At 35.4% G+C, this 14,587-nt stretch overlaps 1 protein-coding gene across 3 annotated transcripts in view; it reads left to right on the forward strand.

Annotated features, from left to right (window-relative positions):
- Positions 1-14,587, forward strand: part of MAGI2 (membrane associated guanylate kinase, WW and PDZ domain containing 2) — a 1,381,189-nt gene that overhangs the window by 1,268,580 nt on the left and 98,022 nt on the right. For all 3 annotated transcript variants that reach the window (XM_081288532.1, XM_081288533.1, XM_081288534.1), the window contains 2 exons: positions 2,291-2,510; positions 3,824-3,967. In XM_081288532.1, coding sequence (XP_081144658.1) covers positions 2,291-2,510; positions 3,824-3,967 — 364 coding nt within the window. The remainder of the gene's footprint in view (positions 1-2,290; positions 2,511-3,823; positions 3,968-14,587) is intronic.

The raw sequence follows: 14,587 nt of genomic DNA on the forward strand, positions 1-14,587 counted from the left end.
CAACAAGAGCAACTGATATTTGACTGGGATTGGAAGAGCATTAGAAATCGACACCTTTTACCAACCTTGAACCCTAGGATGCTCAAGGTTCAGGTCAATTCTTGAAGGACTCACAAGATGAAGAATTTTGTCTGGGCATCATATCTTGGTTCTGGAACTCATTCATACCATAAAAAATGTGCTAGAATTTGCCATTAGCTATCTAGGTTTATATCTCTAACATCACGTTAATAATGGAATTAATAGCTACAAAGAATTATATGATGGCCTTCTTTCATAAGGAAAGGGACTTTAAAGAGCCTATTTTTAATGATTCTGATTTTTCCATAAAATGAATTGTGTCACTTATTCAAAGCAACATATTTTTTGCCCTAGCCAATGTATCATCCACTTAAAATTAGCAACACTCATAAAAAATTAGGCTTATTTTTCTTGCTAAAGTGTTCTTATTAAAGTGTTGTGAAGTTCAACTTAAAATCCTGACAACATGACACTGATTCAGAATAAAGTTTGAGTGCCTGGTGATGATGACAGCTGTTGCAAGTTTCAATTGTTCCTATTTCTAGTCATCTCTCTTTGGGGAGATCCTTACATTTCACCCTCTTTTGCTATACCTCCTGACACATCTGGTTGAAAACAGAACACATAATGGATATTTCATACTAATATCACACAGATCATGAAAATAAACTGACTATGCTATAACTTAAAATAGCACTATATCAAAACCACCAAGCAAGTTATTTCTAGAAAAGAACCGACACACACCAACAAATGTCACCCAGTCTAATTCCTTTTGTTTAATGCATTCATTTGCATAGTTAAGCATCTTATTCAAAGCATATTTTAAATTATTCTGTTCTCAGCATGCACACTCTCAGTAGGTGAGTGGACTATTGAGGAATAAAGCAGAGCCTAAATTATGCAACTCACAAAAGGAACAGTTCTCCCCTCTGCAGGGTTAAGTAACGAATGGAATCTATTCAAAGTGGATTAAAATAACTATATCACTAACCCCCTTCCAAGAACCCCAAATAAACACATCTATTGTCTTGCACTTTTAGTGTGTCCTCACCAACTATTAGATTTTAATAGTGGCAATTGTTCAGGTGAAGGATTTTTAAAAAATACTTAATACTAATCAGCATCAGTGAGACTATAAACCAGGAAAGAAATTATCTAGTCTTAAAGGTTTTTTAAAAATCTACTGATTTTGAACCTGTTTTTCCTGATGCCTTTGAGCTTTTCTTTGGTGCTGAGTGTTTTCTCAATTCCTTATAACTTTCATGTTAATCTTAGATGAAATTGCTATTATAGAATGTATATTTTTTAATCTACCTACATCCCTGGGTAGCTCATTATATACTGTTGCTATGGCAATAGTCCTGAACTACAGAAGTAAAAGACCCCTATACCAAGGTGATTATTTTTCAGTTTACCTTTTCAATGATCCCAAAATGGTAGGTATTGGCTATGTTTGTCCCATTGTGAACCAGGAACCCCTCAACCTATAGCAATTTGGATTTGTAAAACTACCAAACTGCTAGCTCTGGCCTCTGTGCTTATTAGTAGCTGATATCTAGAAACAAGCAAGAGATGAATGTGGGCCATAAATATTTTTGCCTTCCCTTCCTTCTTATGACCAATCCTGATAGCTGTAGTTTAGATTTTAAACCTCTGCATAATGCATTTTTAATTTTACCAATGATCCAGTGACTTTCTAGTTGATGATTATACCTTACTGTCACTCCTGTAACCTCTAAAATATTCAAAAACACCCAACTAAGCAGGTTGAAAATAGTCTTTCATTGTATATTTGTAAAGTATTAGAGATCATTTCAATCATGCTTTCATGAAGTGATGAATTGTCTGCCAAGAAGTGGGGATGCGGAGTTGAGAGAGTTGTTTTGTTATTGTTTAGATTGACATGTTGGATAAATAGTCGAGTGTCTAACTCCCTGGATTTGCTGTGATTGTACAGTTTTAAATAGCCAGAGTATAAGGGCTAGATCAACATGAGTCCCTTCCCACAAAGTCTTGGTTAAATCATCATTGGTACCTAGATTTCTTCAAAACCTAAATGAAAAGTATATAATATGACACTTGTCACAAATTTTTCTACAATATTTATCATGTACTTAATCTCATAATCCTAAATGTATAAGACCACCACCATGAGGAGTGGCTCCCACAAGCTAGTGTGGCTTGGACACGCCTGGAAGTCATGTGATCGTTCTAGTCTCCTTAAAATGCTGAGATGCCAAAGCAAATCCCCTTTCCATTTATTTAGTTACAGGTCCGAAGTAAAGGCAAGGCAAGATGTGAAACCAGACATCCGACAGCCTCCATTCACAGACTACAGGCAGCCCCCGCTGGACTACAGGCAACCCCCAGGAGGGGACTACCAGCAACCCCCACCCTTGGACTACAGGCAGCCTCCCCTGCTGGACTACAGGCAGCACTCCCCCGACACCAGGCAGTACCCTCTGTCAGACTACAGGCAGCCCCAGGTACCATAGCCCAGAGATCATGGCAACCCAGACAAGACTTACTAAAGTGCAAGGAATAAAACAGAGAGGAGACAGAGAAAAGAGCACCCTCTGGGATAGAGAGTCAGAGTTCTATTCCTAATTATGACATCAGGGTTAACACCTGCACTCTAAAAATGCATTGGATCAATAAATCTATTTCAAAATAAATTAGGACAATCCATCCATCCATCAATCAATAGTGGGTGGGTAGTAATGGGATGAACTAATCCCTGCTGACGTAACTCCCAGTACATTGCCTTGTCAATGTTTTTTAAATGCTCTCAGGTCTGGTGGTGTTGCTCAGAGGCAGAATGCTTGCTTAGGGTGTGCAAAGTACTGGGTTCCATTCCCAGCACTGCCAAAAACGGGCTCTTATCTGGGCCCTCAGAGTGCTGCTAATGCAGACCGTTTCACATTTGCCAGCAGTGGAGGTATTTTAGGTGCACAGTTCTTTACATGGCCCCCTATTTCCCACTTTGTGATAAAGGGCCAAGCTCTGTGCAGAAGGTAAAACCATTCTCTCCAGCACAGTCTCTGAACACCTGTCTGTACAGCCAAGGGTGCAGTTGTAACTATTTGTTGAGGATACCTCATGGAGATTTTCTTAACCTCACTGAGCTTCAGTTTCCTAAATGGAGCATCTTCCTTACAGGTCAAAGTGAGGATTCAACATTTTTTTAAAGAAATCTAGACCAGAACTTAGTATCTAAAATATCCACTTCCTGGTAACTAGATAGCAAGGTACAAATTAAGTACAATTTCAACTCTGTCAGATTGCATTGTATTTTATTATGAATTAAAGTTAAAAGAGTTTAAGAACAGTGAAGATCAGGAAATCTTGGACATATTGCATTTTATGGAAAAGAGAAATTGATTTTGTACACTTCAACTTGATATTCAGTAGTCTGTACAACTGAAAAATGCAGTCAGAACTCATTAAATTTCACTTTTCTATTCTGCAAACTAATTTGCACACACACAATTGATATACTTATTTATGGTTCTCACAGAAGTGAATGAGAAAACTCAGAAGAGATGGTGTTAGGCAGGCCTATATGCAATAATTACATGTTTTTCAAGTAGGTTGACTATACCTGGTGGTTCTTTTTAAACAGTTCTAATCTGCTCAAACCTTTGGAATTGTGTCCTGCATTTTCATAGTTTGTGAAGTCAGATTACTTCTTCTCACATCATGTCATTAATTCTGAGAGGGAAGGAGAACGAGAAGCTAACCACAGAAGCTTCTTGAATACTAAAAATTATTTATTTCATTTTTCTGCCCAATCCCAAAGGATTTTGATTATTTCACTGTGGACATGGAGAAAGGAGCCAAAGGATTTGGATTCAGCATTCGAGGGGGAAGGGAATACAAAATGGATTTGTACGTGTTGAGATTGGCAGAAGATGGGCCAGCAATAAGGAATGGAAGGATGAGGGTAAGAAGAGTCTCTTTTTTAAAGAATTTCTTGGTTCTGAATGAAAACCTCATTGTGCTTAAGAAGAGTACTGAGCTGGGGCTGGGGCTCAGCAGTACCGAACTTGCCTAGCATGTGTGAGGCACTGGGTTCATTTCTCAGCACCACAGATATTTATTTTATAAATAAAATAAAGATATATCAACAACTAAAATATATACATATTTTTTTAAAAAGATGAGTGCTGAAGCCTGCTATCCAAAAGCAGACTCCATGCAGATTTCACCCTCTTTCCATTTCATAACTCACTTTTTTAAAGGTTTATGTAAGCACTAAGAATTGTAATTCTCATTTTTCTACTTATAACCTTCTAATTGATAAGCATCAAAATAATGTTATTTTTATAAAGAGAAAACTGAAGAAAATGGACAGAGTAAAGAACTGTAAGAAATAGCTTAAAACGGGGACATGGCTCCATAATTTTTTTCTATGGTTTGATGATTCCTTTTTCACTGAGATCAAATCCTTTAAATTTTATTTTTCATTTTATGCTCTATCTCCCTGTTTATTAATCATATGGTCCTGTGTTTCTTTGGAAATATTTCTTTTGTGCCAACTGTCTTTTGTTTTTCCATGGGCAGACAGAAGAAGTAGGAAAAAAAGGGGTTTGGGGTTGTTCTTAAAAATAGTAGCCGTCAGAAACTTTTCAATCAGAGTGTAAACTGAAGGTCGATTTTTTAATGTAATGATTGCTTTTAGGCATTAAATTGATGGAGTAATTGATTCTTCATCTGAAGGGACAAAACTTGACAATGTAGAACATTAAACAATCTCTCTCTCCATGGAAACTGGTTATGCACATAATAAAGGTTAGTTATCATTGCAAATAAAATCTAGAATTCGCTCTTGCCCTCCCTCCTTGCACTTTTTTTGCTGGGGAGGAGGGGTACTGGGGGTTAACTCAGGGTCACTCGACAACTGAGCCACATTCCTAGCCCTATTTTGCTATTTGGTATTTTATTTAGAGGCGGGTCTCACTGAGTTGCTTAGCACCTCAATCTTGCTGAGGTTGGCTTTGAATTTGTAATCCTCCTGTTTTGACCTCCTGAGCCGCTGGGATTACAGGTTTGCGCCAACATGCCTGGCCCCTCCTTGCACTTTAAGTTAATGCAGAAAAGCTGTGACTTTTGGGTTCTAGAACCTCAGATTCCTGTGCTAAGCCTCACCAGCCAATTGTTCCTGAATGATTGAACGTGTTATTTCTGCCATCGAGTCTTCCAGGTCAAGGATTCACCTACAGTACAAAAGCAGAAAGAATGCAAATCATGTCTGTTTCATTCCTTCCCCCTCCAATTCTTTGACAACTGGGGATGTGGGGTGTCAGAGTTGGAATTTGATTGCAATGCTGATTCCAGACTGCAGCTTTTGCCCTGATCCAGCAGGGGCCTCCTCTTACCCTGCCTGGATGTGGTTTCATGATAGGCCTCCACGTGGTTTGACTTCACAGCTTCCCTCTAAATCAGAAGGGCACTTTCCTAACAAGCTGCAAATCCAGCTCACAAGTGATTAAATAAAACAAAATTAATCTTTGCAGTACTGGTGAAGTCAGCATAGCACAAAGACCAGGAGTGAGAAGACCAGAGGCCTGTGAGGTCAGATAAGGACCCCCATCCTTAGTGGACCTCAGAGATGGCCTCTGTGGGTTCTAAACAGTGGCCACATCTTTTAACAAGAGGTCTAAATGGTCTGCAGCTGGATGTATACAGTACATACATACAGTATTCCCAAGGCAAAGAAGCCTAGTTAGGAAAGTGTCCTTACATAGAAAAGATTACTCTTTCCTATAGAATTTAAGCGAGAGCAGTGGTTCTTAGAATGGTCCCAGGCATAAGCATTCCCTGGGAACTTGGAAATGCAAATTCTCTAGCTCCACCAAGACCTGCTAAATCAGAAACTCTCACCAATTATACCAGGCTATGTTTTAAGAAGCCTTCCAGGTAAATTTGGTACAAACTAAAGTTGGAGGACCACTCAGCTAGAGGGAGCTGTCATAACACAGATGTGACAGGCAGGATACGTATGGCTTCGGCTTTGTTCTTCCTCCCTAGGCCCTTGTCTAAGGTTTCCATCCTGTTCCAATGGGCTATACCTGAGGACCTTAGGTCCAAGTAAACTCACTCAGATTTAGAATTCTGTAAGCAGGTGCTCAATTTTATGAGAGATGCTATTTCCTCTGGCAGGTGATAAAAATGAGTCCTCCACCTGGGTTTCAGAAAATAGATTTTCACTTCTGGTCAAAGATTATTAAAATAGCCAATATTTCATCATTTTTTGTGTCTTTCTCATAAAGCAATCTATTCTTCAAGTGTATAAGCTATCAAAAAGGAATTATTATGGCCAGTTTTAGATAATATGAGTTTACCTTGGGCCACTTTATAATTTTATATACATAAAGCTACTACACACACACACACACACACACACACACACACACACACACACAGGTATTGTATTAATCAGGAGTCACGGGTATTTTATTAATCAGATTTCACTGGCTGGTTTTTATCTCTAGTCTTTAAGCTAAGATTGGGAACTTGGCAGGGAAGGATGGGAGACTTATCTCTGCTATTTATGAAGCCTACTTGATATTCAAGTGTTTGGGGTTTTCTTACTTATGGATTTTTACGACCCCAGTGCAGAACTTGTCTAAGTCAATGGACTCCATGTGAAGGTAAGAGGCTACTTCATAATACTAATTCAACTATGCTCATATTACCTACTCTCAGAATTATACAGTATTTTGGATTTGCAAAGATTGTTCTTGATCACAACATATAATTAATTCAGATCTTATGTATATGCTTATAATCATATTTGATCATTTAAAGCTAATCTTTTCTATCCCATTAGTGCTTTTCAAAAACTAACAATAATTGACAGAATCATATAAGTATTTCAGCAAGAATAAGGATTGATCAATACTAAATGATTTAATGGTTTATTTAAACTAATGCATAAACTAAATAATATATATGTTACCAATTTAAAAAATTCACAATAAAATTAATCTGGGACCCATTTCTCCCCTTATTATAAAGTTCTACCTTGATACTACTAGTGTCCAGATACATATAGATCTGAAATACCAGTGCAAATGATGCTTTGTAAAGCAGCTGTTAACTGTATGGTTATTATGGCTTGGTTTGTAAATTTCCAAACTCCTGAGAAAACTCAGTGAACTAGAAATTCATGGAGTATCATTTAAAAATATCTCAAAAAAAAAACTAGCACAAAGTTCTTCCCAGCTTCTAAAAGATCTATGTTTCTCCTTGTTAATGTGATTCCTTTGTCTTTCGTCTCAATGCATTATTTCTTCTGTGTAAAAGCTAAACACACACATACTTCATTATCAAATATGTTTGAAGGATGCTGTATATTTTTTCTTCTTTTTATGATCAGGAACAGAAGGGAAAATTAAGGGAATGGTCTAATATTAAATCTCTAATTAATTACATCTCAAATATTAATATTAATTAATTAAATCTCCAATATTAAATCTGGCACAGTAAAATTGTGCAAATCAGAACTACTACCAAAGAGATGGGTGATTCTGAAAAATTATTTTGCGTAACAATAAATGGATTAATATGCCCTTTGGTTAGGGATACAAATAATACTACTTTTGAACACTTTGCTAATACACCAGATTTTATCCTCTGAACCTGAGACTTTTCCTGGTCTTATGTGTTAGTCTGGTTGTAGGAAAATGATGCCCCAGCACACTACTAAGAATACAGTGAAACCCAGGTACAGTGGGTGCCAGAGGAGATAGCTAATGTGGAAGTGAGGATACCCTTCTCCTTTGGTACAAAAAAAATTTTAAAGCTTGTCCTTAGCATTCAGGTGTCACTCAAGAAAAAATATCAATGGTCCTTCCACCCAGGGGCTCTTTCATGGATCAAGTGAGAGTCAGGTAGACAGACATACCCCCAAAGCAAATTCTAGCTGAATGATCTCATTTTGGTATTTCCAGGGACCTGAAGCCATGAAAATTATTCTAGCAGTGATCTTCAGCAAATTAGGCTGCTTGCCTTTCAAATTGATTAATAAATATTCCCACAGGACATAGTTGTTTTTATTTTTTCTCCTTCAAAAGCACTTTATGTTTGCTAAATTTTTTTGCAAATCAAATAAATACCATCTTTCCTCTTGATGGAAAATGTTAGAACAGGCAAGTAACCTAAGGAACAAGGTCTAATGGTTCTCTCAAAATATGAGAATGTATAAACAGCAAATCCCATGACTAAGTAGTAGGGACCACAGATAATGGCTCCTTCTGAGAGTCAGATTTACAAGCAAAATTCCAAATAGGAGGAGAATATGAAAAGCTCTTTTTCAGAAGATTGGTTAGATGCTTATTTAAGACCCTAGGACCCCCCTATATCAGAAACATAAGAACAACAAAATAAATAAATCCAAAGATTTACTAAAAATATTTTGAACCCTTCCAAACCCTTAGCTCTACCCTCAATCTCTAAAAGAGCAAACTAGATACATTTGCTTTTTTTCAGATTACAAATATCATTTCACTTTGTTGAGCCTCAGTTTCCTATAAAATTGGAAGAATAAAGTCTATTCATAGGGTTGCTGTAAGACTTTGAGAAATATATCAAGAGATATTATTGATTTTTTTCATTAAGATAAAAAAATGAGGCATTAGTTTGTGGGAGGAGAGCAAGGGACAGATAATAAGATAAATCATAGACTAGAATTAGAGTAACAAGAAAAAAACGTTACATTTAGAGAAAATAGTTACTTTGTCAAAACACAAATGGAAAGTAGCATGTTTTGAGCTTAATTACTAAATGGCTTTTCAACACTAATTAATACTGATGTGTTAAAAGTTGAGAGATGTAGCTGGGGTAGAGGGCTTGCCTACCACAACCACCAGCACCACATTCACACACACACACACACACACACACACACATACAAATTGAACAGACAAGCAAAACACAATCTAAACACAGAAAAGAAGAATGGGAAACAGAAACATAGAGTTGTCGTGTCTGATTGCTTTTCTTCAATCACCCAGGAAGGCTAATCTCAAGAAAGAAAGAGAAGTGACATTCAGTTTCTGAATTTCATTTTTAAGGGAAAGTAAAATTAATTATTAGAAAATATTACTGGATCAGTTTGTAAGAAGAAAACTGTTTTGCTAAATAGTCTATTGAAATTGAAAGGGACAAAAATTTTAATAGCTATTGAATAAATCTCTGGTTCTTAGAAATACAATCTAATTAAAACTGAGACTAAATGGAAAACACAGGCAAAGAAAAATGAACATACAAAATAACTTACTGGTAAAGCTCAGTGAAGCAGGGAATGTAAGAATTTAGAAACAAATTTCCATCTCAAATGTGAGACATTTTGGGGGGAAGGGATAGTTCTAAGTGCTTAAATAAAATCTGGGAGAAATGTCAAAAGAGAACCTGAAAGGAGAGCAGGTTTGTTCTTCAAAAGATAAAATATGTCTGGAGTTGGAGCTCAATGGTAAGGGGCATGCCTAGCATGTGAAGGGTTCTGGTTTTGACACACAACATTGAAAAAAAATAAGTTAAATATTTTTCTGTTTCCATAAAAGTATAATATAGTCCCTACCTCCATCATAAAAATGTATTTTCTAAAATTAAAAAAATATCATCTACAAGCTCATCATCTTACAGCTCTATAACTTTTGCATATGCCTCCTTAGCATTATATAATCTCATCACAAGAAGATTTACCTTCTTTCTGAAACTCCTGTGACATAAAAGCCTGCCCATAGTGGGATTCAGGGTGACTTAAAACATCTGTTAGACTGAAGAATCTGTGAAAAAGATAATATTTACCCATGTTTTGTTTTGTTTTGTTTTGTTAATAAAAAGCAAAATTCCCTGATATCAGCTTGTTTTAAAAAATTGCCACCTTTCCTTCTGTGGTCCAGCTATATCTAATTTGGGACTACAAAATAAGAATCTTAAAAACCGTTTTATTTTATGTTTTGTTTTTATTTAACATGAAACCATTTACAAGAATATTTCTAACACATGTGATAGGAACAAGTACTAACAAAGATTCTAGTACCCATGAACCATAACCCATCTTAAAAACCAGAACATGACCATGCACCTAGGATTCAGCTCCTACTCTCTAACCCTGGAAGGAAACACTATCCTAAACAAAGCAGCACTTCCCATCACTTCTAGTATTTCCAGATATGTGTGTCTCTCTCAACTAACTACATAGTTTTTCACACTTTATGAACTTTATATAAATAAATCACACTGTTCATCTTCTCTGTGATTTACTTCTTATACATTATGTTCATGAGATTCATCTAAGTTGCTACATGAAGCTTAAATTCATTTATTTTCAATACTGTAAGTTATTCCATTGGATTAATATGCTACAACTATAATAGTTATGTATTTTCCATTATTTGGATATTTGAGGTTTTTCCTGTCAATAGATATTGATATTGTTTCCAGTTTGCTTGTAATTCATACAATCCATATGTATCTTTCTGCCCCACTTTTCACAAGACTTACTCTAGACAAGACTAAACACCTAGGAGGGCACATATTTAACTATGTAACACAAAGATATTTTCCCAAGTGGTTGCTACAAAGTTGGGCCAGCAGTGTAAATTAGTTTTCCTAACATATCTTTGCAAAACTTGCATTTCAGACTTAATTTGTATTCTGGTAGGTAGAAACTGACATACCATTTAGGTTTGAGTTTGCATTTCTTGATTGCAAATGATGTTCATCATCTTTTCTTATGTTTATTGGACTTTCATGTTCCCTTTTCAACAAAAAGATATGTCTGTCTTTTCTCCATTTTCCATTGAATATTTCTTCTTTTCATATTGATTTTAGAAGTGCTTATTTATTCTCTGTGATAGTTTTTCATTGATAAATGTGATGCAAATATATCACCCCAGTTTTTGGCTTATAATTTCACCTTCTTTTTTGATACTCTTTGATAGAGAGATATTAATTATAGTGTGATAAAGAGATATTAATTGTAATGTAATGGATTTAATCTTTCCTTTATAGTTTCCATTTTCTTATCAAGCTTGAGAAATCATTTCCCAACACATAGTCTTAAACATCTCCTACATCTTCTAAAAGCTTCATAGTTTTACTTTGCAAATCTGTCTTTAATCACCCAATATTGATTTCTTGGTATAATATAAGGTAGAAATCCAATTTTCATTTTTCCATATGGATAACCCCATGTCACAGCATCATTTAATGAATGTCATCATTTCTCCCCAACTACAATGACATCTTTATAATAAATAAAATTTCTATAAATGTGCCGCAGTCTGGCTGGGCACAGAATCACGAGCCACTCAAGCAGGAACAAAACTTTATTTTTGAAAATGCCGCCAATACCACCTACACATCCGGCAAGCAAGCCGGTCCACCCACGCGGTCCAGTCTACCGGAACCGGGGCCCAGGACCTCCCCCGGAATTCCCTCCTACTATCCTTCCCCAACCAATGGGAACTCTCCAAGAGTCCCCTAGCAGGCCAAGGTGAACAGCAGGAGTCCAATTTCCATATGAATGTAAATCTTAACATAATCATATCATCTCAATGGCTAGCTGGCATCACCTTACAACCAAAAGTGCCATGCATCATATTATTTGGTTGTGGCTCCTAGCATAAATGCAGTGGTCTGTTTGGGGATTCTTTATATTATTATACTGGCCTACTTGTTCCTGCTTCAATTCCATGCCTACCTTTCAATAAGTGTTGAGTTTTCATTGGGAAACTGTCTTTCTTAATCCCAAGATACACATTCTAATTTTCAGGCGTTTTCTTGGGCTTTTGCATTTCTGTATAAATTTTAGGATTTGTTTATCAAGTTTCTCAAAAATCCTATTAGAGTATTTATTGGAATTGCTTGAGATCTATATATAAAATTTGGAAAACTTTCATTTTTATAATATTACTTTTTCTCTTTACAAACATATTGTAATCCATTTATGTAGGTTTTCTATGAAGTTCACAAATAAAATTTTACAGTTTTTTCTATACTATAAACATGGAATGCAAGTTTTTGTATGGACATAATTTTTCAACTCCTTTAGGTAAATACCAAGATGTGCAATTGCTTTGTCATATTGTAAGAGTATGTTTAATTTTGTAAGAAACTGTGAAACTCCCTTCCACAGTGACTATGCCATTTTTCATTCCCACCAGCAATAAATGAAAGTCCCTGTCACACCACAGCCTCATCAGTATTTGGTGTTTTTAGTGTTCTGGATTTTGGTCATTGTAATAGATGTATAATGGTATTTCTTTTTTTTTTAATTTCCATTTCCCTCATAACATCTGATATAAAGTATCTTTTTCTTTTCTTTTCTTTTTTAAATTCAGTACTGAAAATCAAACCCAGGACCTAATGCTTTTCTATTACTGAGCTACCTCCCTAGACTCCCATCTCTTCATATGCTAATTTCCATGTTTCTATCATCTTTGGTGAGAAGTTTGTTAAGGTCCTGGGGTTTTGTTGGTTTTTTTTAACTGAGTTGTTTTCTTATTGTTGAATTTTAAGAGTTCTTTGTATATTTTGAATAGCAGTCCTTTTTCAGATATATCTTTTACCAGTATTTTCTGCCTGTCTGTGACTTATCTGATTCTTTTGACACTGTCTTTTTGCAAAGCCAAAATTTTTAATTTTAATGAATTCTAGCTTATCCCTTCTTTCTTTCATGGATTGTACCTTTTAGTGTTATATCAAAAAAGTCACCACCAAATCCAAGAAAGACCATTGAGATTTTTTTCCCTATGTTATCTTCTAGTTTTGTCATTTTTCATTTTACATTTAAGTCTGTGATCATTTTTTGAGTTACTTTTTGTGAAGGGTATAAGGTCCTGGTCTGGATTCCTTTCTTTGCATGTGAATGTACAGCTGGTCCAGCACCATTTTGAAAAGACTATTTTTTTCTCTATTGTATTGCCTTTGTTCCTTTGTCAAAGATCAGTTGCCTATCTTTATGTAGGTCTATTTCTGAGCTATCTCTCTGTTCCATTGATCTAATTGTCTGTTCTTTCACCAGTACCACACTTCCTAATAATGTAGTATCAGTTTTCCAACTTTGTACTTCTCCTGGCAATAGTATTTTAGTGTAAAATTTTTAATTGATTTTATTATTTTTTTAAATACTCAACAGTGGAATGCATTACAATCCTCATTACACATATAGAGCACAATTTTTCGTATCTCTGTATATAAAGTATGTTATCTTAGTGTAATTTTTAAATTAATTGTTAATAAAAAGGCAGTTGCTTTTTACATATTGACTAATTGCTTCATGCAAAATTATTATTTTTTTAATTTTTTTTAATTTTTTTAGAGCAAGAGAATTTTTTTAATATTTATTTTTTAGTTTTCGGTGGACAAAACATCTTTATTTTTTTTTTAATGTGGTGCTGAGGATGAAACCAACACCCCATGCATGCCAGGCAAGCACGCTACTGCTTGAGCCACATCCCCAGCCTATGCAAAATTATTAATCTTTTTTTTAAATACTTTATATACAAACAGAGATATGAAAAATTGTGGTATATATGTGTATTAAGCATTGTAATGCAAAAAAAAGTACATGTATAAGGCATAAATTGGCATGAACATACTTTATATACAGTGATATGAAAAATTGTGCCCTATATGTGTAATAAGAATTGTAATGCTTTCTACTACTGTCATGTATTTAAAAAATAAAAAAATAAAAAATAAATAAGTATTTTTTAATGATGAACATAACATCTTTATTTAATTATTTTTATGTGGTGCTGAGGATCAAACCCAGTGCCTCACAGATGAGGCAAGCATGCCACCACTGAGCCACAACCCCAGCCCCTAAACTCTTTTATTAATTTGAATAATACATTTGTAGCTACTCTTGGATTTACTATATAATAATCACATTTTCTTTTTTTTTTTAGTTCTTTTTTTTTATTGGTTGTTCACAACATTACAAAGCTCTTGACATATCATATTTCATACATTAGATTGAAGTGGGTTATGAACCCCCAATTTTACCCCAAATGCAGATTGCAGAATCACGTCGGTTACACATCCACAATTTTACATAATGCCCTATTAGTAATTGTTGTATTCTGCTACCTTTCCTATCCCCTACTATCCCCCCTCCCCTCCCCTCCCATCTTCTCTCTCTACCCCATCTACTGTAATTCATTTCTCTCCTTGTTTATTTTCCCATTCCCCTCACAACCTCTTATATGTAATTTTGTATAGCAATGAGGGTCTCCCTTCATTTCCATGTAATTTCCCTTTTCTTTCCCTTTCCCTCCCATCTCATGTCTCTGTTTAATGTTAATCTTTTCTTCCTGCTCTTCCTCCCTGCTCTGTTCATAGTTGCTCTCATTATATCAAAGAAGACATTTGGTATTTGTTTTTTAGGGATTGGCTAGCTTCACTAAGCATAATCTGCTCTAGTGCCATCCATTTCCCTGCAAATTCTATGATTTTGTCATTTTTTATTGCTGCATAGTACTCCATTGTGTATAGATGCCACATTTTTTTTATCCATTCATCTATTGAAGGGCATCTGGGTTGGTTC

The sequence above is a fragment of the Spermophilus citellus genome (genome assembly GCF_964194105.1).
Source record: "Spermophilus citellus genome assembly, chromosome: 3".
In the NCBI taxonomy this organism is placed as follows: domain Eukaryota; kingdom Metazoa; phylum Chordata; class Mammalia; order Rodentia; family Sciuridae; genus Spermophilus; species Spermophilus citellus.